The sequence below is a fragment of the Amblyraja radiata genome, chromosome 31, assembly GCF_010909765.2.
Source record: "Amblyraja radiata isolate CabotCenter1 chromosome 31, sAmbRad1.1.pri, whole genome shotgun sequence".
NCBI lineage: Eukaryota > Metazoa > Chordata > Chondrichthyes > Rajiformes > Rajidae > Amblyraja > Amblyraja radiata.
In genome coordinates, this window is record NC_045986.1 from 15,930,937 (window position 1) to 15,958,451 (window position 27,515).

General features: G+C 40.4%; 1 protein-coding gene across 1 annotated transcript in view; it reads left to right on the top strand.

Moving 5' to 3' along the window:
- Positions 1 to 27,515, top strand: part of cfap74 (cilia and flagella associated protein 74) — a 132,118-nt gene that overhangs the window by 44,822 nt on the left and 59,781 nt on the right. Inside the window, exons 11-20 of the mRNA XM_033047890.1 lie at positions 484 to 700; positions 1,891 to 2,049; positions 4,066 to 4,236; positions 9,629 to 9,747; positions 12,200 to 12,266; positions 14,535 to 14,624; positions 15,975 to 16,121; positions 19,510 to 19,549; positions 20,911 to 20,969; positions 24,879 to 25,001. Of these exons, the coding sequence (XP_032903781.1) occupies positions 484 to 700; positions 1,891 to 2,049; positions 4,066 to 4,236; positions 9,629 to 9,747; positions 12,200 to 12,266; positions 14,535 to 14,624; positions 15,975 to 16,121; positions 19,510 to 19,549; positions 20,911 to 20,969; positions 24,879 to 25,001 (1,192 nt within the window). The remainder of the gene's footprint in view (positions 1 to 483; positions 701 to 1,890; positions 2,050 to 4,065; positions 4,237 to 9,628; positions 9,748 to 12,199; positions 12,267 to 14,534; positions 14,625 to 15,974; positions 16,122 to 19,509; positions 19,550 to 20,910; positions 20,970 to 24,878; positions 25,002 to 27,515) is intronic.

Here is a 27,515-nt window from a genome sequence, read left to right on the forward strand (position 1 = left end):
GATTTACATGCTCTGGCTGATAAGAATCCAATCCAAGACTGCACGTGTGCAGAGAAGTCATCATGAGAGTTCAGCTCTAATGAAATAGGATAATTATCAAACCATGCCCATACTGGAAAATTCCTAAGTAAGGAGTTTTGTTTAATTATAGGGTACAGTGATGATGCCGCGGTTAGGTTACTGGACCAGACAAACAGCTCAGAGACCAGAGTTCAAATCTCACCATTGCCGAGTGGAATTGCAATTCAGTTAGTAGTCTGGACCTCACTATAAAAAAAAGAAAATACAACTACTGGAATGTATCTTTATAAGAATCTATCTGGTTCAGTGACGCCATTCAGAGAAGGAAACCTACCAGCCTTACTGGGCTGCTTTCAATGCCACACAGGATGGACCAGTGAGACAAAGTGACGTGTTTTCATGCTGTTGTTTTGGATGTACTCTATACTGGAGATCTGACATATCCTCATGATGTTTGGACAGGGAATTTGCGGAGCAGCAGAAATTTTTGAAGGCAGACATTATGGCTAAGATCCTTAGAGAGGAAAGCAACATGGAAAGGAAGAGGCAAGTCAGTTCAATATTATTCGCAGAAAAATCAAAGAAGCAATATAATGTTTCAGGGGTATGGAAACCAAAAAAGAAACTGCAGGAATTCCTGGAGAAAACCTATGAAAAGAACTATCTTGCCGTCAATGAAGTAAGTAAAATAGGTCAGTTGGTAGACAATGAAGTTAATCACACTATGTTTATTTGTTTGCAAGCAAAGGTTTCCATCCGAGTAAATCATGTCACTAAGTTAAATGTTTTAACTGGTTAATTGCACCAGCCGCTACAAAATTACTGACAAATCAGTACATTCAACTCAATTCGCATGCTCGTGGGATAGGCCCTTTACATTTGCTGTCTGACTGTGCTGAATAAAATGTTGCATACTGGAAAACGCATTAAGCAATATTTTCAGAATTGAGTTGAATATAAAAAAAACCTCAATAATCATGACATTAGGTAATGGCATTCAGTTAAGTGTGCATTTAATCTGGAAGCTCAGGAATAAGAATACATATTACATCCCAGTTATCATTCAAACCTTACATTGAGCAGGCAGTTTTCTTCACAGATACACCCCCCCCCCCTTTCCTGTAACCCCCACCTTCAGTCCACACCCACTTCTTCAACCATTCCTCTCCCCTTTATCCCCCCCCCCCCCTCAAGTCCCCCTCCACCTATATTCCTCCCTATGGCTCCATGTCATTCCTCTTCACTCCTTATCTGAAATTCTTTGGTCTCCTTTTCATCTTTAGCCTTTGTGCACCCATCTGCAATCTAAACTCCCTTCACCTGTATCCATCTGCCACTTGCCAGACTTTGTCACGCCCCAGCCTTTTCTCCAGCTTTCTTCATCCCACTACTACAACCAATCTGATGAAGCGTCCTGACCTGAAACATTACCTATCCATATACTCCAAAGATGCTGCCTGACGTGCTGAGTTACTCCAGTGCTTTATGTTTTATTTAGGATTCCAGCATCTGCAGTTGCTCACATCTCTGCATTGTTCCTGTGAGTTGGGTCACTGTAGTTGTTATGGAACCTCAAGGACTGTTGGTCTCTTCCACCTTACTATGATCTAGTTGTTACCCAGTGCATGATTGGTGTTTTCCTTTGCATGTAGGTTCATAGGAATAGATTTTCAAGTAGCTGCCAGTTGTGGAACCATGCCACAGACCCAATCACGAACAATTAGTGTAGAATAGAGTTAGCTACCGATATCTATCCTGCTTTAGCTGCTTTCTTACATGACAGTCTTGTAGATGTAGGAGCATAATTATCAAACTCTACTGTGATCAATCACACAGAATAAGCTTTAATCAATGTGTTTCTATTGTAAGTCAAAAGGATACCGATCTGCATCGCCAGAATCAGATGAAGAAGAAACTGCCACAGATCAAACCCTAGATTATCAGATGCAAGACAACTACGAGGAGGATGAAAGTCTTAATCAGCCTGAATTTTCTGGACTTTGGGTTTATGATCAGAAACAATGCAAGGTAAAAAAGGAGAATCCTTGTTCAGACAGAAAATTTAAATTTAACTTTCCACTTAAATTATACCTCGTAAAGGACGGCCTTTAGCATCTAAGCATAGTCTAAACTATCTGTGATAGTGGTGCGCAGAACTGCCACATGAATGACCTTTCTATCAGGCATCGTGTCCTAATACACTGATACCACTTGATAGGATAGATGGGAAACACTCGAATTCTACTGCTTATTTTTCCAGTTGCGTAATAATCTACAATTATGACTTGTGAAAGGACATTCTGCACATTAAATGTTCTGATCAATCATTTCCTCCCTTTTTCTTCGATTACTTCATTTGTTTTTTACTTGAGATATTAGTTTTAAAATTCAGAAATACAGATTCAGAAATAATTTTGAGATGTTAATGAGAAGGACTTTGATTACAATTCATTGTTATTTATTAAGCTATACCAAATATGAATGAAATATATAAATGCTTCACCTGCAATAAAATTAAGAACAGTTGAAATTGATATAACCCAATTAAATGGTGTCCTGGAATTTATGGATTGTGAATTTAATTGAATTAAAAGATACAAGGTGGAAACAGGTCCTTCAGCCCACGAGTCCACTCTGACTATCAGTCACCTGTTCACACTAATTCCAAGTTATCCCACTTTCACATCCACTCCCTACACCCGAGGGGCAAACTACAGAGGCCAATTAACCTACATACCCCGCTTTGGGTCTTCTTGAAATTCATAATAAGATTAGCTTTGATGTGAAATCATTGGCATTTTAAACTGATATGCCTGTGGACAAAATGATGATGTTTAGATATACTGTATAGTCTGCTGTACTTGAACAATTTATTAAATATCTTCAAATCACTGTGCTGACTTAATGCATCATATTTGACTCGGGTGTCTGTATTTTCAACATAACTGTTGTCAAAGTGCGATCAACCCGAAATGAGAATATTTTTACCCGAGAGTCAAGCGTGTTCAATTGTCATATACAATATACCCTATGGTTCTCCTGTTTTTTTGGGTTAGTTTAGTTTATTATTGTCATGTGTACCGAAGTACAGTGAAGAGCTTTTGCTTGCTCACTATTCAATCAAAGAAAAGACTCTACATGAATACAATCAAATTATCCACAGTGGATTGTCACCTTGTCGTGGTGGAGAAACTTGTGCGGACCTGAGATCCTGAGAGCGATGCCGTCTGGAGCTATGCTCCTGGTAGGGCCACCCATAGTGGTAAGGTCGAGGGGGGAGGTCTCTGACAAAGAGCAATCCAACCAAAACCACAAGGGTGGAACAGGCGGAAGACGTTGGCTGACCTTAGTGGAGCCTCACAACGGCTGGGAAGGCAGCAGCAGAAAAGGGTCTCCGGTCGTCTTGGACTCCATGCCACTGAATCCTGACCCGGGTCTGTCTGTGCACCAGTCTCCCCACGTTAAACAAATTCACGCACAGGTGTTCTCTATATAGGGAATAGCACCCTGGAGACACCCATGGTCAGCCATGACCGAAGGGGGCCTAAGAATCCACAGCGCAAAGATAAAGAATAAAGGGTACAACATTTAGGGGGATTAACATTATGGAAATATATTAGCATCAACTGAATCTTGTTTTAAAGGTTTAAAAAAAGAAACCATGAGTGGTCTGAGGTGTTGCTGCCTTACAGAGCTAGACACCTGGGTTCAATCCTGACTAATGGTACGGTCTGTATGGACTTTGTAATTCTCCCCGTGATCGCATGAGTTTTCTCTGGGTGCTCCAGTTTCCTCCCACACTCCAAAGACGTGCAGGTTTGAGGCTTAATTGGCGTCAGTAAAATTGTAAATTGTCCCTAGTTCATAGGATAGCGTTAGAGTACGGGGTGATTGCTGGTTGGCGCAGGCTCGGTCAGCTGAAGAGCCTGTTTCTACATTGCATCTCTAAAGTCTAGAGTAAAGTCTAAAGTATGATGAATATACAAGCTTCAAATTTTCGGATGTTGTTGCCACCTGTTGATTTCCTTCCTATGTCATGTTAAGGATGAACCCATCAACAAACATCTCATCACAGGGGCCTCTAAAATGGAGCAAGCAATTTTTGAACGACAACTGGAGAGACAGAGAAATGGGATCATGAAGAAACAAGTGGCCGCTGGCCGCGAATTCAAAGGTTGTCCTTTCTATAGCAAGCCCGGTGTCGTTCACTTTGAGGTGGGTGTTACAGAGTCAACGCAAATCCTTTAAAATAAAATAAAATAAAATGCAGACACTGGGGATCTAAAATAAAAACAGAGATTGCTGAAAATACTTAGCAGAATAAGTTCTATTGAATTGTGTTTGACCTGAAATGCTGTTTGCCTTCCTACTATGCGGGCTGACATGCCGTGTATTTCCAGCATTTTCTGTTTTATAATGTCAGGAGCTGGAGAGCTGGTTGAGAGTAGTGGACCAGTCGGGGCTTCCCGGCAAGTTCAAGGCATGGATTTACCAGCATGGTATCCTGCCAAGGATACTCTGGCCACTGCTTGTCTACGAAGTCCCAATATCCATCGTAGAGAGATTGGAGAGGAAAGTCAGCAGCTTTCTCAGAAGGTGGCTGGGACTGCCCAGGAGCCTTAGCAGCATCGCCCTTTACGGAAATAACACCAAGCTCCAGCTGCCCCTGAAGTCCCTGGAGGAGGAGTTCAAGGTGACTCGGGCCAGAGAGGTGCTGATGTACAGGGACTCCAGCGACCCCAAGGTGGCTCAAGCAGGGGTGGAGGTGAAAACTGGGAGGAAGTGGAGAGCCGGCGAAGCCGTGCTGCAAGCAGAGTTCCGGATACGCCACAGAGTCCTGGTGGGAGCAGTGACTCGGGGAAGAGCAGACCTGGGAATCTTCCCATCTCCCCAGTTTGACAAGGCCAAGGGGAAGGAGAGGCGCAGGCTGGTCCAGGAGGAAGTGAGGGCAGTGGTGGAGGAGGAGAGGTGTACCAGAGCAGTTGGATTGAGGCAGCAGGGAGCCTGGACAAGGTGGGAGCAGGCCATGGACCGAAAAGTCACATGGACTGAGCTCTGGCAGGCTGAACCACAGCGCATCAAGTTCCTGGTCCAGGCAGTGTATGATGTCCTGCCCAGCCCATCGAACCTCTTCATCTGGGGCAAAGCAGAATCTCCAGATTGCCCGCAATGCTCAGGCAAGGGGACGTTGGAACACATCCTAAGCTGTTGCCCAAAGTCTCTTGGGCAGGGCCGGTACACATGGCATCACGACCAGGTTCTCAAACCCATTGCAGAAGCCATCAGCATGGGAATCAGCAGCAGCAGACGAGAACGCCCCACCACCCAGATGATCACCTTCGTGAAGGCCGGAGTGCAGCTGCCAAGAACCACAGCAGCCAGGAATCAGTCAGGAATCCTGGCGACTGCGCAGGACTGGCAGCTTTCTGTAGACCTGGTGAAACAGCTGAAGTTTCCACAGCACATTGCCACGACCACCCCGAGGCCAGATATCCTCCTGGTCTCAGAGGCGACCAAAAACATCGTCTTGTTGGAACTGACAGTACCGTGGGAGGACCGTCTGGAGGAGGCCCACGAGAGGAAGATGGCCAAGTATGAAGAGCTGGTCATAGACTGCCGTAAGCAGGGCTGGAAGGCAAGGTGTATGCCCATCGAGGTTGGCTGCAGAGGTTTTGCAGGACAATCGCTCTACAAAGCCTTGAATGCACTGGGCATCAACGGAGTGGCAAGGAGAAGGGCCATCAAGAACACCACAGAGGCAGCGGAGAAGGCATCAAGATGGCTCTGGATCAGGAGAGGAGGTCCATGGGGAGGAGCGAATGCCACCTGAACACAAGTCGTGGTCTGATCAACCACGGCTGGGTCGCCTGGGTGAGGGTGTCTGATGTTGAAAGACCCGAAACACCCAATGACCCCAGGTTACATCACTGATGATGTGTTCAGGAGCATCTATCGATGTATTTGTATCAATCACTATAAATTAGTTTATACAAATAAATAATATTTAATTATCATTTAATAAAATTAAATAATAATTTTATTAAAATTAAATAACAATTTCATTATTTAAATTAAAGGATTGATTTAAATGAATTTAGTTATTTATTTAAATTAAACAGTTTATACAAATAATTATTTAATTATACTGACAACAAAGTAATCATTTGATTATTAATTAAATGATTGATGCTCATTTAATTATTAAATAACTAATAATTGTAGGTTCATAAACATAGTTGTGTGTTTTACAACTAAAAACACTTGTAAGTTCAGCTACAAGGTGTTGTTGGCTGATAGTTGTAGGTACAGAAAAAATATAAATATTCACTTCATTAACTTCATTCATATGGAAGAGCAAAAATGTAAAGAAATAGGACATCTTTGTTCAAAAACAGAGTGTATTTTATAATGGGAAGGAGAATGCTATCAAAAGCTATTCTAAGAATTACAAAGGTTCTGTTTTGCATCGCTGAGATTCATAAACCTGAACCTCCATCCTTTCCAGCTGCCCTAAAAAATCAATTGATTTAAATCTGAGTTCTTATCCCAGACCTCTTGGGCACTCATGCTCTTCACACTCAATATCGCACCATACAGTGTCTATCCACCAAGCTGGCCTTTCTTGGCTGCTTGAATCAGCCGGAAAAAGCATATCGACTCGAAATGTTGCCCATCCATTCCCTCCTCAGACGCTGCTGACCTGCTGAGATCCTCCAGCACTTTATGTACTGCTCAAGATTCCATCATCTGCAGTTCCATGTATCTCCTACATTGGCTGCCCCTTTCTGACAATGGCGCGTAGTTTGCTTGACTTTGTGTTACACCTACAATCACCTCAGCTGTGCACAGCCCTGCATGATAAAAAATTAAATCTCAAGAGCGTGTCATAATGTGTTGAATGTTCATAATGTTGCATCAAAAAAATAATAGCAATTTAGTGGATTTTGCTCCTTTGCAACATGGTGATAAGTAAAACAATATCAGCAATAAAAAGACTGATCCGTCTGAAAATAATCAGTCTGAAGAAGGGTTTCGGCCCGAAACTTTGCCTATTTCCTTCGCTCCATAGATGCTGCAGCACCCGCTGAGTTTCTCCAGCATTTTTGTGTACCTTCAGCAATAAAAAGTATTGAGCACAGCTCAGCATTCACTCAGGGAACATGGCTGCTATCCCAGTTTCTTTTTTTGGTTGAGTTGGCTGCCTTCTATTGACTCCTGCTAATTTTGTTTATGTGGATGCACTGCTGGTGATTTTCTGCCAGTCTGCGACTTCATGCTGATGTACCTTCTTCCAATTATCACTTCCCTGGCAATCTCATTTCTCACTGTTCATTTGATCAGTTCAGTAAGTTTCACAACATTTTTCTTTGCATCACGTCTTTGTGGATAATGTAGATTGGGGGCACTTTATTTATTTTGGAGTCTGAATATAGAGCTAGAGAACATCAGTATAACATTAACAAGCACGAGGAAATGCATTAGATTGGAAGAATATTTTCTTCTGTGGACTGGTGAATGACCTTCCAATTAAAATATTTTAATGGTATGTCAGTAAGTGCTAAATAAACCTCTTGCATCCTGAGCTGTTTGAGCTGCGCAAACATTACACCGAGAACAACAATTAGAAATGTCCAAAGATTTTACACAAGTTATGGATCCAAAAAATACACTCTCCCTTGAAGGTTTATTCCCGCAGTGTAATTAATTCCCTCATCAAGATATCAAAGTACATTTCGGTTAACCCTGATATCTTTATTATACAATGGACCAAAAGAAAACAGAGTTACATTTCTTTAGCACTATTCACATTCTCAGGACATTCCAAAGTGCTTTATAGATCATGAAATCCTCATGTATTGTAGGATTAAACCAGACACTCTGAGTTAGAACCATAGAACATAGAAAAATAGGTGCAGGAGTAGCCCATTCGGCACTTTGAGCCAGCACCGCCATTCAATATGATCATGGCTGATCATTTAAAATCAGTACCCCATTCCTGCTTTTTCCCATAGCTCTTGATTCCTTTAACTCTAAGAGCTAAATCTAACTATCTTGAAAACATTCAGTGAATTGGCCTCCTCTGCCTTCTGTGGCAGAGAATTCCACAGATTCACAACTCTCTGGGTGATAAAGTTGTTCCTCATCTCAGTCCTAAATGGCCTACCCCTTATTCTTGAACTGTGACCCCCTGGTTCTGGACTCCCCCAACATCGGGAACATTTTTCCTGCATCTAGCCTGTCCAATCCTTTAAGAATTTTATATGTTTCTATAAGATCCCCTCTCATCCTTTTAAATTCCAGTGAATACAAGCCCAGTCGACCCATTCTTTCATCATATGTCAGTCCCGCCATCCCAGGAATTAATCTGGTGAAACTACACTACACTCCCTCAATAGCAAGAATGTCCTCCTCAAATTGGGAGACCAAAATTGCACACAATACTCCAGGTGCAATCTCACCTGGGTCCTAAACAACTGCAGTGGGACTTCTTTGCTTCTCAACTCAAATCCTCTCGCATTGAAGGCCAACATGCCATTTGCTTTCTTCACTGCCTGCTGTACCTGCATGATTACTTTCAGTGTTCAAAAGGGAACTGCAGATGCTGGAATATCGAAGGTACACAAAATTGCTGGGGAAACTCAGCGGGTGACTGATGTACACACCCAGGTCTTGTTGCACATACCCTTTTCCCAATCTGACTCCATTCAGATAATAATCTGCCTTACTGTTCTTGCCACCAAAGTGGATAACCTCAGTTCATATCTTGCAGATGTCTGTTCTATTTTGCCCATTTTAATTTGTATCCTGTGCTCCTACTGAGGTGTAAGATCCTCGATTCAAGCAGGTGAGCATATATTCATTCAAATGTTTTAAGAAAGTAAAAGGAAAATGATGTCCATGTTCACGTAAAGCTGGAAATTTACCAACATTGTTTACTTCACACCTAAAGTTACTCTCTTTTCTCTACAAAAGTCTCAGAATGACACCTAAAGCACAAAGAGTCGATAAAGTAGGATTACAGGGGTTATGGGGAGAAGGCATCAGAATGGGGTGGAGAGGGAAAGATAGATCAGCCATGATGGCCCGAATAGCCTAATTCTGCTCCTGGAACTTATGAACTGACCCACTGAGTAACTCAGAGGGTCAGGCAGCATCTCAGGAGGACATGGATATGTGACATTTCGGGTTGGGACCCTTCTTCAGACTGTTTATAAAATAATTGGATTTTGTAGATTTTATGGTATGGATTAGATTCAGTACAATTTAATTTGAACTGCAGAATAATAATGACAAGTTTCATAAGCAATTTCAATTCAACTTGTGTCCAAAGTTATCAATCCAAAAATTGTTATGAGCGAAGTAACCCTGGTCCTAACGCAGATCAGATGATGTGTCCTTGTACCTTACAAGATGCTGACAGTTATTCAGGCTTACCTTATCCTACATCTTGTACTGTAAATTCAGATGTCTTTTGATTTTCTTATTGATGTCCCGCAACAGCCCACCCAGCATGTTGAAAATCACAGCTTTTTGTTTGGTTACAGTTTAGTGTACAACATTAATTGATACAAAATGGTAACAATCATATTATTGGTGTAAATTTTAGAACTTTGATGTTGGAAAAACATACAAGAAAAGAGTGACGCTAATAAATGCTTCATATGGCATCACCTACTGTAAACTGATTGACATCAGTGATCACATAAAAGACTTCATTGAAATAGAGTGAGTATTAGATAAAACTAAGAGAATGTCTCATCACTTTCAAGCAGAGATATGAAATTAAGACTATTTTTGAGACAAAATTGTAATAGTGCTGCCAAAGGAAGTAGTTGAGGCAGGTACAATAACAGGTGAGAAAAGTTTGTTTCTCACCTCAGTCTTAAATGGCCTCCCCTTTATTCTAAGACTGAGGCCCCTGGTTCTGGATTTCCTTTCCATAGATGCTGCCTAGCCATCTGGGTGTTCCCAGCACTGTGTGTTGCCATCAGATCGAGTGAGCCTCATGTGCCATTATGATTACGTCCCTTCACATTAAGATTAAAATCATCCTCTTTATCCCAGCATGAAATGTATTATTGATTTAAGTCTAGATGGTTATAGCATGACGCCATTAAAGTGTAATAGAGCTTTTAAAGGTGAAAGTAAACCAACAGATTTCACAAGTGATTTTTTTAATGGAAATATCTCATTTATGAAAATATGAAGGTCTTATGTATTTCTGTGTAGCATGCTCTTGTTGTTGTGATTGTGTTGATCCTATTGCTGAGATACAAGTTCACCTCTTCATAGGCACAGTTTAAGCTGCCTGAAAGCAGTTCTGCAAATAAGATCCATATACTTACTGAAGTGCTGGTTGATGGAGGCGTCTCAGTTTCTCGATGGTAACTTCTAAGATTTGCAGTTCATTGCTTCATATGTTTCAGATATAATTAATTAATAATTACCAATTAAATTGAGTAAAGCTCCATTAATGGTTTGTGTTTGCAGAACCATAGTCAATAAATTGGAATCTGAGGTAGGTGCCCTTGCTGCCAGATACTCCAGGGATGAGTAGAAATAAGGAACTGCAGATAGCCACAAAATGCTGGAGTAACTCAGCGAGACAGGCAGCATCTTTGGATAGAAGGAATGGGTGAGGTTTTGGGTCGAGACCCTTCTTCAGACTGACCCGAAACATCACCCATTCCTTCTCTCCAGTGATGCTGCCTGTTCTTCAAACTGAGAGTCAGAGGAGAGGGAGACCCTGAGATATGGAATGGTAAGGTGTGAAAATGCGAGTCTGGTTTAAAACGTGGTCGTTGTGTTGGAGAGCATTGGAGCAGTTGAAATGTGTAGGAAGGAACTGCAGATGTTCATTTACCAAGGAAATACACAAAATGCTGGAGTAACTTAGCGAGTCAGGCAGACGAGTTATTCCAGCATTTTGAGTCTCTCCAGGGATGAGTGTAGGGCCAGGGATATAATGTCTGCCATGGACCTATTGTGAACCTTCACTCATCCCTGGAGAGACATAAAATGCTGGAGTATCTCGGTGGGTCAGGCAACATCTCTGGCGAACATGGATAAGTGACATTTCAGGTCTCCTTCAGTCTGAAGAAGGGTCCCGACCCGAAACGTCACCTGTCCATATTCTCTAAGGATGCTGCTTGGTAAACCACCATGTGAAGGAAGGAACAGGAGCATGGTGAGCTGGGTGGCGGGGGGAAATGTGTGCACACAGGGGTAGAAGTGTACAGAGGAAAGAGAGGGAGGGTAGGGGAAGTATTACTTGAAACTGGAGGAAACGTTCAAGCTAGTTGTCCAACCCATCCAGCATCCCGATTATTTGTTTCAGTAATTGTCGATCATTTCAAAGGTTGCTGCTCCTTCCTTGTGGCAGTGTGACCGACCTGGCACAGGTTTCTTATAACCTACTCAAACACACATCAAAGTAAATCAACAAATCAATTAACACTGACAACCATTTCTAAATTGCTTTCAGAAACTGTGTGACAACTAGCGAATGTTTACTGGTGATTTGTGTGGATGGAATGGGCAGAGAATGTATAACATCATAGGTGTGGGAAAGGTACGGAGTGGTATTGGCCATGGGTTCCAGCACAGAATGAATGCTTGTAATTGGATCACAAGGAACTACAGATGCTGGAATTGTGAGAAAGACACACAGTGTTAGAGGAACTCAGCAGGTCAGGCGGCATCTGTGGAGAGAATCGACAGATGATGTTTCAGGATGGGAGCCTTCTTCAGATTTCAGTCTGATCCCTCCACAGATGCTCCCTGACCTGCTGAGTTCCTCCAGCACGTTGTTTTTTGCTCCAGGTTGTAATTAAGAGCAGATTTACAATGATGTCTACAGACATGGAAGTTAAGTGGGTGTAAGCTGGGGGAGGTTAATATTTATAGCACTGCCCAATGACATTCACATCCCCATTATTTTTGTAATAAACCACATGCACCTCTGTGCATCATTGCATCAGGGAAAACTTGTTTGGCTATCTTCATAGCCATGATCACAGTGGAAAGAATTTGAAAGCTGAGAAAAAGTTAACAAGAGTGTTCACCTTTGTTCTTAAAGCCAATTATTTAATATTGGTTTGAAACACACTTTTTTGTTTTTCATTGTGATGAAACATATTTATTAAAGCTTCCCAATGTATCACATTTTTACTCCTAGATTCAAGCCTCCTGGCCCAGTTTCAGCTGGTATGTCCTGTGAGATGACAGTAATTTTCAAACCCATGGTAAGAAGTAATGTGCATTTAATATGTATATTAAATAAGTTGCATTCATCAGTCATAGTAAAACGAATCACTGGAATGTTTTCTCCAGGTAAGTTCATAACTAATTCTATTCTGTGACGTTGTTCGAAACATTCCTCCAGAAATGCCCCAACTGAAAGCATTTATCATTAAGCAGGTCACAAACATATTGTTGAATTTGTTACTCTGTGTGACATGAAGTAAGAGTGTGAGGACAGTGCCAATAATACATGTACGGGGTATCGATAAGCCTTATGACATTCACAGAGTATATGTTTATAGGAAAATAATTTCTTGTGGAGATGCTCAATTGTTTTGATTTGTTTTTTATTGGTTTGACTTTAATGGATTTAGAGACCGATTTATCCATAAAACTAATCCAAAATGTTCTGTTTACCTTGTGAAATGTTTCCTTTCTGTTCAATTACTAAATGTAGGACTAACTAACTACACATATTAGGTATGTTGCAAAGCCTACCTGAAGCGTCGTTGAAAATCTGTCGCTGCAAGTGTGCGCGATTTTGGCGCCGTTTAGAGGGGGCGGGTTTAAAACGCGATTTTCTCTAGGCTGTTCAAATCGAAGATGTTCAGCCTAGTTAATTATTAACGAAAAATCGCTGGAAGACCCCGTCGCAAAAGCTATTATTAGGTTTAAAGGCCTTGAATAATAGTTATAGTAGTTTAAAAATCAATCTCTAAACCCGCGACCGCCAGCAACCGCAGGGTCTCATAAAGCAAATAGCAGAAGTTAGGTTGTATATTTTTACATTAAAAAGGGCTTCTAAAGATCCCTTTATACAAAGTTTAATATTGCGAGTAGCTCAATTTGGGCCCATTATATCCCGCAGTATTTTTCTGGGCATTTGGGGCACAAATCTACCGCAATGTGAACGTTCTAAACCAGCGCGTTCCACAGGGACCCACTGGAAAGCTGATTTAAATGGGCATTTATTTACAGCAATTAAACACTAAATTCCTTCCATTTGGCCTATAAATTAATGTAAATGAGATTTAAAAATCATGTTTTATTGTGAATTATTTGTGAATATTATTTGGACATTTAGGCTATTTAAAAATGTTAATCATTTATTAAGAAATGGATAGATGTTTAGATCTAGTAATTGAAGTCTGAAATTAGCTACAATTAGGTAACTAACTAATTATATGCTTTAATTTCAGGTCATCCAAGTAAGATTATTTTATATTTGTTTCAGAATGCTTCAATCTATGATAACTGAAAATTTCATTCAGTTCTCTTAATTTTTAAGAAAGTTATGGGCTTTTGACTGTTCACGATCACAGCTTTTTTGTTATGTCCATAGAAAATCAATAGGGAACAAGATGCTCATTTCCCAGTATGAAAATGGCCATAACTTTTTAAATACTTGAGATATGAAAGTGAATTAGGTGTCAAATTAAACTTATTTTTATGCTTTATCTGATGGGATAAATTACAGACTTGATTTTTAAAATCTCAAAATTTTGTAACATTGCTACACATATGTTAAATGATCTTTGAACACATTATATAAAAGAACATTAAAAGAAAGAATTAATATTGGAAGACATGGAAATAGCCACATAGATTAAGAACGTAATTTGGTATATTTGTGCAGTGATGAACTGTGACAGCAATTCAAATAATTTCTATAATTGTTTTTAAATAATTTAAGATTGTGATGGCAACTGTCCCAATTAAGACTTGCATATAGCAAGTTAGTGATTAAATGTACCTTTAAACTAAATTGCATTATCTAATTTATCTCATCCTGTGTTTATATTTTGCCAGACACATCTTTGAAATGTTCTAAAGCATTGAATTAAATTGGAAGACTTTTTTATGCTTCAGAGAATTTGAGCATATCAGGCAAAGTCTTCCATGAAGAACAAAATAGTTTATTTGTTTAATTTCCCTGCCATTTCCTTTTCTTCTTGCTTCCACCCACAAAGGTAGCCACATTAACAGTTGCTGATTTTTTTTCTCTCTGCATGTTTCTATATATACACACACACACACACACACAACAGGAAACGTGGGTACTGACATGATTTAGCAGACAGGTGAGGAGAGAAGGCAGGAAAAGCTAGTGACAAAAACTGACAGCAACAGATTTAAAAAGAAACATAAATGTTTAAAGAGGGGAATGGAAAAATATTTTTTAAAGTAGCAGTTGTTGGAGAAAACAGTTAAATAAAAAATGAGAATGTATAAATCTATGAGGAATCTATTTATTTTATGTTTGAACACAGCAAAATACAGATCTTGAAGGAGAAATAATGTTCCGGACTCAAACAGGATCCTTTACCGTTCCGCTTAAATGCACGACTAAAAAATGTGACGTAAGTTTCGGCACAAAATATTTGCTTCTATATCATGTTGTTTATAGCGTTTAAGACAGAGGAACTTTTCACACATTATTTTGTCGAACCATGGCCGGTTGGCATTCAGAAACTGTAGTGTCTGTCCCTGGATATCTCACTGAGAAGTTCTCGCCAGGGTGGCACGTGCAGCCACATACCTGCTTACCTCGTAACACATCCACTGGGACATCCACTTTATCTGAGAAAGACTAGTATAACAGCATCAGCATTATTCTGCCTGAACTTAGGACACAATACAATAGAGTTCAGGAACAGATCCTTCGGCCCACTATGCCATGATGCCAAATTAAACATAACCCATCTGCCTAAACCTGGTCCATATCTCTCTATTCCCTGCCTGCTCATATGCCTATATAAATTATATTTAAACATTCCTATCATATCTGTTGCCCTGGCGGCATATTCCAGGCACCTACCATTCTCTGTGTAAAAAAAACAAATTGCCTCTCACATTTCCTTTCAACCTCCCCCTCTTACCTTAAACCTGCGTCGTCCGGTATTTGACATTTCCACCCTGGGGGAAAAACTCTGAATATCTAAGTATGTCTTTCATAATTTTATATATTTCCATCAGGTTGCTCAGCCTCTGATGCTTCAGAGAAAACAATGAATTTGTCCATTCTCTTCTTATAGCTAATATTTCAGCTAACATTCTGGTAAACCTCTTGCACATCCTCTCTAAAGCCTCTATATCCTTCCTATATTGTGGTGAACAGAAATGTAGCCTAACCATAGTTTTATACAGTTGCAACATGACTTCCCAATTTTTAAAATCGATAAACTCCAGCATGCCACACCTTCTTTTCCACCCTATCCACATGCTCCATTTCAGGAAGCTATGAACTATAATATTCCTGCCTGTTTTTCTATTAGACATACTATTAGATTTACTCAAACCTCTCCTCGATCACTTCATCTGCTGACTTACTGCTCTGGTTCCCACACCCCAGCCTTTCTAGTTTAAACCCTCCCAAATTGTGACCAGCAAGCCTCTCTGCCTGGATATCTGTGTATCAAGCAGTCATATGACAATAGGACATACATACATTTCTAGTTTATATCTCAAAATGTCTCGGCCTCTCAAAAGTGGAGGGAAAACAATGGGTAAATATATTTTTTCCAAGCCACATTCACTGTATTGGCAGGTAAAAGGTGTTAAATTACATTGAATATAGCACAACATTGCGGTTTACTGTGTTATCTTACAGTGTTATCTTGAGTCTGCATTTAAAGGAATATATTTATATATACTTTGTAAAGTGCTGTTTGAGCATGGATTGAAGAATTACTTTTTATTGGTTCATGCAGCTTTCTGTGGATAGAACATTTGTTGATTTTGGGCCTCAAGTTGTGGGTGAAACGAGTACACAAACTATAACTCTGACCAATCGTGGTGCGCAGGGCAGTCTATTTGAGTTTCTGCAAATGGATTTCATTTCATCGGCATCAACAGAGGTAAGCATCCTCAGTCTGAAGAAGGGTCTCGACCTGAAACGTCACCCATTCCTTCTCTCCAGAGATGCTGCCTGTCCCGCTGAGTTACTCCAGCATTTTGTGTCAATCTCAGGTGATATAAAAGTTCCTTCAATGTCTGGCTGCCATACCAAGTGTCAAAAGAATGATGCCGATCAGTTTGTTAACATCAAACAAAACATAGAACAGTACAGAACGGGGAACAGGCCCTTCAGCCCACACTGTCTGTGCTCAAAATGATGTCACACTAAACTAATCTCCTCTGCCTGCACGTGATCAATATCCATCCATTCCCTGAATATTCACTCGCTTGTCTAAAAACCTCTTTAGACTTCAGAGATGCAGCACGTAAATAGGCCATTCGGCCCACTGAGTTCTCACCCCATACACTAGCACTAACCTACGTACTGGGGCGAATTTACAATTTTACAGAAACCAATTAACCTACAAACCTCCACGTCTTTGGAGTGTGGGAGAAAACAGGAGCACCTGGAGAAAACTCACACGGTCACATAGAGAACGTACAAACTCCATACAGACAGCACCCGTAGTCAGGATTGAACCTGGGTCCTTGGCGCTTTAAGGCGGCAACTCTACCGCTGCGCCACTATGCCGCTAAATCACTATCATCGTACCTACTTCCATCATCACCCTCTGTTCCATGTCCCTCTATTTTCCACCTATTCATGTGCCTGTCTAAATTACTCTTAAACATTACGATGCGGCGCATTCAAGGCACCCACCACACTCTGTGTAAAAAAAAAACTTGGTACGTTCCTCCCATTTAAACTTTCTGTGCTTGTCTAACTTGTTCTTCACCACTGCTAATCCAGGCAGCATTCTGGTAAACCTCTTCTGCACCCTCTCCAATGCCTCCACATCCTCCTGCAATGGGGTGACCAGAACTGCACACAATACGCCAGATGCAGCCTAACTAAAGTTTTGTAAAGCTGCAACCTGACTTCCTGACTCTGATGATGGTTTGAATTGCTTTTGAATGTACGCAAAGTGATATTTATTGATTCATTTCAGAAGCTTGAATGTAAACCTCATTTGGTGATACTGAATAGTTGGTAACAGATGTAGAAAAACATGCAGCCATGGCTTCACCATGAATGTAGAACTCGTTCTGGTATCGCTGGACCTGTCCTTTACTGACTTTGAATGCATTTGGTGTAAATATCAGGGGAAAGATATTACTGTGACAAATATTTATAATTAAGTTGGAGTCAAACTTTATCCTCCATCAAAGTACTTCTGTTGTGCTAATGGGTGAACATCAAACATTCCCATACCAGACAGTTCACAGTCTTGTAACAGGCAAACAAGATGATGATCACAAGGAGATATTTTGTCAATTAATTGTCACTGCTGTGATTTTTTGGATTATAAAGAAATGAGTGATCAGAGAAAAGTTGAGCAACTGTTTGAGTTATAGAAATGCAGTACATTCTAGTAATGAATTCTAGCTCAGGCCAGATGGAGTGAAAGATTTGAGATATTTGCAAGTGAACTACAAGTAGAATGTGGAGAGAAAGAGAAATGGGTGGTGTACAGGAATATATATGGCAATATATATTAAGAGTTAAAGCTGTCAAGTTCAGAGATACAGTGCAGAAAAAGGGCCTTTGCCCCACCGAGTCCATGCCGACCCCGTACACTAATACTATCCTAAACACGAGGGATCATTTACAAATCTTACCCAAGCCAATTAACCTACAAACCTGTACATCTTTGGGATGTGGGAGAAAACCACCGTGCTGCCCTTAAATTAAGCTGTTACACAATACAGATAATGGTAAAGTAGAACATTGTTGTGAGATTTTACATCATACTTTTGGTTTTTTTCAAGTAAGATCATAACCATTTATTTCTATACAAGTTACTTTACTTGTAGCATTGTAACAGGAAAGCTTCATACCTTTGCTGCTTTTTTGAGACGATTGAACCTCTTCCCCAGTACTTAGCTTACTCAAGATGTTCTGCATTGACTTTTTCATCCAGGTCTGGATCATGCCCAGGGAATGTAAAATGGGCTCCAGAGAACACTAACTCCTTAATAATAATAATAATGGATGGGATTTATATAGCGCCTTTCTAATACTCAAGGCGCTTTACATCGCATTATTCATTCACTCCTCAGTCACACTCGGTGGTGGTAAGCTACTTCTGTAGCCACAGCTGCCCTGGGGCAGACTGACGGAAGCGTGGCTGCCAATCTGCGCCTACGGCCCCTCCGACCACCACCAATCACTCACACACATTCACACACAGGCAAAGGTGGGTGAAGTGTCTTGCCCAAGGACACAACGACAGTATGCACTCCAAGCGGGATTCGAACCGGCTACCTTCCGGTTGCCAGCCGAACACTTAGCCCATTGTGCCATCTGTTGTCCTTCCTTGTTTCTTTTCACTGCACTTCTTTGGGGATGCACTGAAAACTGAGGGAAACACAGCAAATTATTTGACCGTGAAATATAAAAGCAGTAAGGCAAGTTCGCTTGAAGAGAAGCAGACACATTTCAAACAGGCCTGGAAGACAATTATTCATATCCTAGCAAGAATTAAATGTTTGCCTGATGAGAAATTATTAACCAGTTAGACTTTACTCATGGAAACTTAGAACAGTAAGAGGTGATCTGTTAAAGCATATAAGATTTAAAGGTAGCTCAGCAGGGTGAATGTTTAGATGATATTTTCTACATTGAGGGAATCCAGAACTATAGGGCATGGTTTCTGAATAAGAATGGGCCATTTGAAATGATGATCAGAAGGAATTTCTTCTTTTGTGGGCTCATGAATCTTTTGACTTCTGAAGCTTAGAGAATTATGGGGCTGTCCCACTGTATGAGCTAATTCAAGAGCTCTCCCGATTTTAAAATAAAATCAAACTCGTGGAAACATGTAGAATGTACGTAGCGGGTACGTCGGAGCTCGGGATGTCTCTTAGCGGCTCATAACGCTAACGGCAGGCACTCGGGAAACGCGGTAAGCTCGGGAATACTCGTGAAGATTTTTCAACATGTTGAAAAATGTCCATGAGAGCCCCGAGTACCTACGAGCGGCTATTACCGTAATTCTCCGAGTTCGAATCAGAGGAAACTCGGGAGAACTCTTGAATTAGCTCATACAGTGGGACAGCCCCATTACCGAGCATGAGTTCTTGAATGCAATGAATACTGAAATAGGTTTTTGTTTTATGGTTGGTAATGGATTATGGAGAACAAGTAGTAAACTAGAGTTAATGTTAAGATCAGGTCAGATTAGCCATAAATGTCAGGGCAAGCTTGGGTGGTGATATGCCTTGACTTACAGATCTGTTCATACTTACACTGACTATTATATAATCTGCCTTTATTTGTTTTTTTAGCTCAAAGGTGAATTGACCAGTCCAGCATCGCGTAAAAAAAGTAAGTTGTATGGTTCTGAAATGGTTTTTATATGACCAACCTTCTTCATGAAAGAATTTCACCAATCATTTGATTAGTGAACAGGAAACTCTTGCACACCAAAGCTACTAGCTACCTGCAATGGGACTGATCTGCACACACTACATGTTCTATGCTGCTCTCTCGGTGCACTATTGTATTCACAAGGACAGTGAAAGGCATGAGCTTCGATTGCAGGAGCAGGGCCAGTGTGGTTACTGGAGTTTTTTTTTAAAAGGTGCTGGAGGAACACAGCAGGCCAGACAGCATCTGTAGAGGGAAATGGACAGATGACGTTTCAGGTCGGGACCCTTCTTCAGATAAATGGAGTAGTGGGGAGAAAGCTGGAAAACATCTTAATGAAGAAACAAATAATTGCAGATGCTGGTTAATACACAAAAGGACACAACGTGCTGGATTAACTCAGCAGGTCAGGCAGAATCTCTGGAAAACATGGATATGTGACATTTTGGATCGAGATCCATCATCAGACTTAGTCTTAAGCTCTTGTTATTTTCCAGCATTCTCCCTCTACTCTGATCTTAGCTTATCCAGTTGTCTGCCCTTTACTCCAATCAGCACATCTTTATGAGTCAAGAAAGAGAATGTTTCATTCGAACGAAGAAATTCTTACCTGCTGTAGCTCTGCAGGCCCAATAACGCATTCATAAATATATAATAATCTATAGTACATTAAATGAGTAATAGTACATAACCAGACCACCATAGTGCAAAACCAATGCCCGTGGTCAAACCAAGATAAAATCCACTGTAAATCATGGTTGCTGAGGTAATGGTTACTGTTGTCCAGTGTGGTGCAAGAGCATGATAGTTGATGAGAAGGTTGCTGAGGTAATGGTTACTGCTGTCCAGTGTGGTGCAACAGCATGATAGTTGATAGTTGATGAGAAGAAGTTATTCACCAATGTCGCTACATTTTCTTTTTGAAAAAAAGAGGGCTTGCAGTTACAGTATGTGGCATCTTTCATGTCTCTTTTTAGGACAACCAAAAGCACTGGATAGCCACATCTTTACATGGAGATTTACACTATACACAGACTCCATGTGTAATCAAACCAAGGAACAATGTATTTTTAATGTGTCTTTTCTGTTTTTCACTTTTTATCAATTTAGAAACAAATTCCAGATTTTGGTTGTTTTGGTTTATGAACTTATTAATGTTTCTAGTTAACGACTTGCATTGTTTCCTCTGCAACACATTTACTGTAGATGCTCACTATGCTCGCTCTTCTCTAGAATGCATTACTTCATATGTATTTATATGGATCACTTACAAACACTATTTAAGACTAATACCCTCCCATATTTATTTGAATTTCCAGACCAGGAAAACGATTTGTTTGAGATTGATCTAGTTTACAATGAGATCAAAATTGGCCAGGTAGGTTCAGTCATAATGAACTGAATGAGATTAACTGAATTCTCACGTATTTGAGTGGATTTCTACGCTGGAGGGAGGTAGTGGGATTTACCTTCAGCAAGCACAATTTAAAGCAGAGTCTGGATATTTATTGAAAACACAATTAAAAAGAAGGTAAGTGATCTTGCAAGTCATTTAAAAAAATCAATTGCAGGGAAACTGAGCATTAAAGTAATGAAAGTACAGAGTCAGAGCTAAACTGATAAAAATCATTAACTTGGCCTCGAAAAAGAATAGAACACCCAGTACATCTGCACAATGGGAAGCATTCAAAGTAGAAACTGTAAGAGTTCAGGGCCAGTATGTCCCTGTAAGGATAAAAGCCAAGGGAAGACACAAAATGCTGGAGTAACTCAGCAGCATCTCTTGAGAGATGGAATGGGTGACATTTCAGGTCGAGACCCTTCTTCAGTCTATATTATGTGCAGTTCTGCATAATATGAGTATTGTGTGCAGTTCTGATTTGGGGCAAGGGGTTAGTAATTCAGAGGGGTTCCTTTTTCACCCAGAGTTTGAGAGTATCTGGAGTATTTGAGAGTATCTGGAGTACACAGAGTGGTGGAAGCACAGTTGCTGACAGCATTTATCAGCATAGATGAACAGTTGGATCACCTCGGCATTAAAAGCTCTGGGCCAAATGCTGAAGGTTGGGAGTGATTATGAACAGATCCCACTGATTGGCATGGACATGTTAGGCCGAATTACCTGGTTCATTGCTGTATGACTCCACAGCTCTGTCTATTACTTGTACATGGTGAAAGGATTGGTAAGATATCCTGATTATTTGGCCAAATGGAATAAGAATAGGAGTTCCAATATTGTATGAAAGATTGCTTTATGTTCATGTTAAACTTTCAACCAAAGATCTAGTGATGGAGAATGAACCAGACCCATAAGCAAGATCAAAATAGGTAATAATGACTATAATATAACATTTTAAATAATAATTGAGACATTCAAAGGCATGAAAGGTAAAGATTAGAAAAGGAATTATTTGAAAAGGCTGATAGCAGGACCAACATAAAATAAAATGAATGGACATGATATAGAACAACAATGGAAAATATTTAACACCATGTCTACCAACAATAGATATTATATTATAAAAAGAATAAACTATTATCCATTGAGGCAACAATTAGGTACTGAAAGAGTACTCTACATCACCTTGTAGATGGAGAGTACAGGACAAGGAGAATATAAATAGACTCGGAGAGAAATGAACAAAATGAAAGCAAAAAGGACCATTCAAATTAAATTATTCAGAACATGAAACAAAATAAAGAAAGTCAGATCGCAACAGGGTGGCAAAAACAAATAACATAGTCATACAGTGTGGTAACAGGCCGTTCATCCCAACTTGACCACACTGACCAACATGTCCAATCTACACTAGCCCCACTTACCTGCATTTGGCCCATATCCTTCTAAACTCATCCTATCCATGTACCTATCTAACTGCTTCTTAAACGTTGCAATAGTCCCTGCCTCAACTACCTCCTCCAGCAGCTCATTCCACCATCCTTTGCGTGAAAGTTACCCCTCAGATTTCTATAAAATCTTTCTCCTTTCACCTTAAACCTATGCCCTCTGGTTCTCGATTTCCCCACTCTGGGTAAGAGACTGTGCATCTGCCCGATCTAGTCCTCTCATCATTTTATACACCTTTATAAGATCACCACTCATCCTCCTGCATTCCAGGAAATAGAGTCCCAGTCTGCTCAATCTCTGCTTATAGCTCAGACCCTCGAAGCCTGGCAACATCTTTGTAAATCTTCTCTGCGCTATTTCCAATTTGACAATATCTTTCCTACAACATGATGCGCTGAACTGAACACAATTCTCTGAATGTGGCCTCACCAACGTCGTATATATCTGCAACATGACATCCCAACTTCTATACTCAATACTTTGACTGATGAAGGCCAATCTGCCAAAAGCCTTTTTGACCATCCCATTTACATGTGATGCCACCTTCAGGGAACTTGGAGAGAATAAATCTCTATTCCAGCCAAATCTTACATGGAGTTTGAAAGAATCTAGAGGTGAGTTGGCAGAAGCATTGTTACGTGTATTTAATCATGTTTTAGCAGAAGCTGCTGTTCTTGAGGACTGGTAGTGAACACACGTCAAGGTTTGAAAGATAGTGGACAGATCTATAATTGAAAGAGGCTGAAGGGGAATCCTGAAGTCCATTGCTGGAATTGCAACCTAGATTCATATTTTCAATTTATAATCTAAAGTACAATTTTAAAGTTAGTAGAAAGTGCCAAGTGGGAGGGATGCTCAACAATGGGGAATATCAAAACCCAAAATACAAGTGGCATTTAAAAAAAGTTTTACTTTTTGAGATATAGCTGGAAAATATAATAATAATATATTTTATTTATGGGCGCCTTTCAAGAGTCTCAAGGACACTGTTGTAACCTGCAGCACTGTCACTCTGGAATGATCGACAATTAAATCTAGATGTGCCACGTAGTTATATTTGAGCAGATAACTACACTTTACACAAGATGAGTTTACCCTGTTTGAAGAAGGATCTCGACCTTATCAGTGTTCTTCTGAGATGCTGCTTGACCTGCTGAGCTATTCTAGCATTTTGTGTTTTTCTTTGGTAAACCAGCATCTGCAAATCCTTGTTTTTACATTACTCTGTTTTATGTAAGTGTCCCTGCAGGCATATTTGACAAATTCTCTGTTCTTTAATGTACCTATATGCGTTTATTCCTTCAAAAAATAAGCCAACAGCCCAACATGCTCTATGCTTATGCCAAGGCATTTAGCATGTCATGATATCAGCATTCGACATTGTAATGTGGTTCGAGCTGAGCCCGTTCCCCGTGATTATGCATCATTTGATGCAGGCGAAATGAGGGCGGAGCAACAAATATTAGCAATTAGTGGCAAGGGAAAACAGTCACGGATGACTGACAGCTCTAAGAAGCACCAGGTTTTCATGCAGAGTATGTGAAGAACAGTAATTCAATGCCAAGGGAAAGATGGCCAAGCACGCTGTGTGGCCGACCCTCCAGCTTCACCATCTGCTTCTGGCCCTCTACCTCCCACAGTGCCCACAGCAGACTCTTTTTATGACACAACAAGCTGGGAGATGGTCGATCTGCTAAGGTTTAAACCATCACATGCCTCCCTGTTCTGCAAGAGGGAGGGAGTGTGTTTCTGCAGATGAGAGCCGGACCTGATTGTGAATGAACCTGAGATCATTTCCATTTCTGATAGAAATACCAAGACTACCATGATCGCCTGGAACAATCGTGATCACCTGATTTTTTCTCCAAATTGTCCAATGTTGTAATTTTATTATTTTAGGATCTTATAATTAATTTCTACCAGTTCATTGGTTATGCGAATTAAACAAGAACAGGCCATTTGGCCCACGATGTTCTATAGAGATAGCCATAGAGTTACAGCACTGTAATTTGCGGTAACATGCTCAACCTGTCCATGCCAACTAAATCTCATTGTTCAAATAATGCAGTAATTGGAGTAAAGGTTCCTTATCTATGCATCTGGTTTTCATTGGAGTAAGGCTTTATTGTGCTGTGTGTGCATGATGGTTACCTAAGAATAAAATGTAGTACTTTAGAAATGTATTTAACAAACTTGAGTCAGGTCAATTTGACCTTTCCCCTAAAGGGTCTTGCGAAGGATTGACAACAAAGGGTGTATAAGAACATCAATAATAACATGAATATTTGTTGTTAATTTTTCGCAATTGCTTGCAATACCAATGATGATAAATGGATTGTATTCTATCAAGTAATACCTGAAATCTCCAAATTACCTTTGTAGCTAGCTTTTGTTGCTGGAATTCATCAAGTGTCCTTCTGTTTTATTGAATTCTTTTAGGTCTCCAAGGACATGATTGAACCATTTTCTTCAATCAAATTACCAATAATCTTTCTGCCTACAGTCCCTGGTACTGCACAGGCAGAATTTGAGCTTGTATTTGCTTATGGAGCCTACAGAAATGTAAGTCATGTCATCAAAAGCAGCAGTTTAGTTGCCTACTTGGCTCACCATGTCTCTGAATCAAAAGGCAGTGCATTCAATTTCCACAATGGACAGACATATTTTCTAGGTTCTCATTGAAATGTGGCCTTTCACCTATGCTCCAATATATTAGAAGCTTGCATAAATTTAGTGCCTTGAATATTCCATAAATATAGTGCCTTGAATGTAATGAACATTTCTCAGCGCATCCTAAAAAATACACTCAATTCCTTAAACCAAGGGACTGTGGACTAGTTCATATTATTATTCCAGGATTAGATGATTATTTTCTGTTAGCCAGAGTGCCTTGTGTAACTCCATGGCTATTACTAATGGGAATACTGTGGAGTATTTTAAACATGAGATTTCTCCAACCCTTCCTCCACTCAGTATCTGGAGTAATGCAATAATTCTCCATTCAGATGCGCAGCCATTGAATCTATTGAAGGCTAAGATCAATAGATGTTGTTGTGTCCTGGAGTCACCACTAGAGGGCTCTGTCTCGCAATGAATGTTTCCTCAGGAAGGGTCCCTGGGGGATCTTCAGGGCTTGAGGGCAGCCATGTTTGGCTTGTATAAATACACTTCGGTTTCTGGACACCAAGTGCAGTTTGTGAATTATTTAGCCCTGGAATACAACAGATGTCTATGGGCCAACAAGAAAAATGGGAATTGGGAGGGAAAGTGGAATTGAGGTCGAGGATCAGTGGTGATTTGTTGAATGATGGAGCAGACTTGTTGAACCATATGGCTTATTCTTCCTGCTAGTCGCCATGTTCATGTGTTCACTCTTCTGCCCAAGGTGTTCTGGTTTCCCAGAATTATCCAGTACTAACTCCCAGACTATGGGTGATTACAAAATTCACTCTTTTGTTTTCCTAAGAAAATTGTGCCAAGTTAATCTTTATTAGTTTAGGCCCTTAATTTCTACTAGTTCATGCAAATGATACAGAAACAGGTCATTTGGCCCACAGTGACGGTGCCGAACATGGTGCTAATTTAAACTTAAACAAAGAACATATTATGAAGGAATATGATTGAGTCAACAGGCAAATTGGAGGAACAGAACCTCCTATTTCACTTGGGTAGTTTATAACCCAGCGGTATGAACATTGAAATCTCTAATTTTACTAACTTCTACTTACACTCCCCTCTCCTCCCCCATTTCCCCTTCCCCCACCCTAGGTGTTTTACCAGACCCACAGTTCTCCACATTGTTTCCCTCTTGAGATCACACCTTCCCTACTTCCCTAGCCAACAATGGGCTGATTAGGCACCATCCTGCCCAAAGATCATATAGCTCTGCTATAAGATCTTTGATCCTGTCTGAGGTCGTTTGTGGCCAGCCTTGATTGGTCCTATCAGGACCGTCCTGATCTTTTCTCGCCTCCAGCTCTTCATCCCCCCCTCCCCCATACTCCCTGTAGACTTTCTTGAGCAGGCAGATAGGTCTGACCCAAAACATCACCCACCCTTTTTCTCCAGCATCTGCAGTTCCTTGTTTCTACTGTGTAAAAAAAAAGCCTCACATATTGAGTGAGGAGTATTTGCATATGGAGTATTTGTCATATTATGAAGTGATGGATTCTTGAGTTGCTGTCCTCTCAGAGCCACTGCAAACTCAATTTTGTGCATAGTTTATGATAAATGAAATATTATAAATAAACAGGTATCCTTACCTGTATTATACTGGTGGATTCTGGCCATGAATATTGAAGATTGAAAAGACTAGGCTTGTATTCACTGTAGTTTAGAAGGATGAGGGGATGTCTTATAGAAATGTATAAAATTGTAAAAGGACTGGACAAGCTAGATGCAGGAAAAATGTTCTCAATGTTGGGCGAGTCCAGAACCAGGGGCCACAGTCTTAGAATAAAGGGGAGGCCATTCAAGACTGAGGTGAGAAAAAACGTTTTCACCCAGAGAGTTGTGAATTTGTGGAATTCCCTGCCACAGAGGGCAGTGGAGGGCAAATCACTGGATGGATTTAAGAGAGAGTTAGATAGAGCTCTAGGGGCTAGTGGAATCAAGGGGTATGGGGAGAAGGCAGGCATGGGTTATTGATCACAATGAATGGCGGTGCTGGCTCGAAGGGCCGAATGACCTCCTCCTGCACCTATTTTCTATGTTTCTATGTTTCTAATACTTCATATGTCTGGTATTTTTATTCTTTCTAGCTGTAATAAGTAAGACTCGGGAATATTGATGGGCTGCTGTAGCCATCCATTTAGGTCTCCTTAAGAAACTATATCAGATCCTTGTGATTGCCCTTTAGCTGGTACACTGGCTATGTAAGCTGAAGGATTTCTTCTAGCACCAGCTGTCAAAAAGTGAACAAAATAGGGCAGATCACAAGCAAATATTCATTGTCACAGAACGAAAATATATAAGAAGAATTTGAATATTTGTGTAACAAAATTCTCTTTGATTTACATGATACAATATTACACCATGAACTCCACCACTAAACAATAGCATGCTTGGAAGTATTGC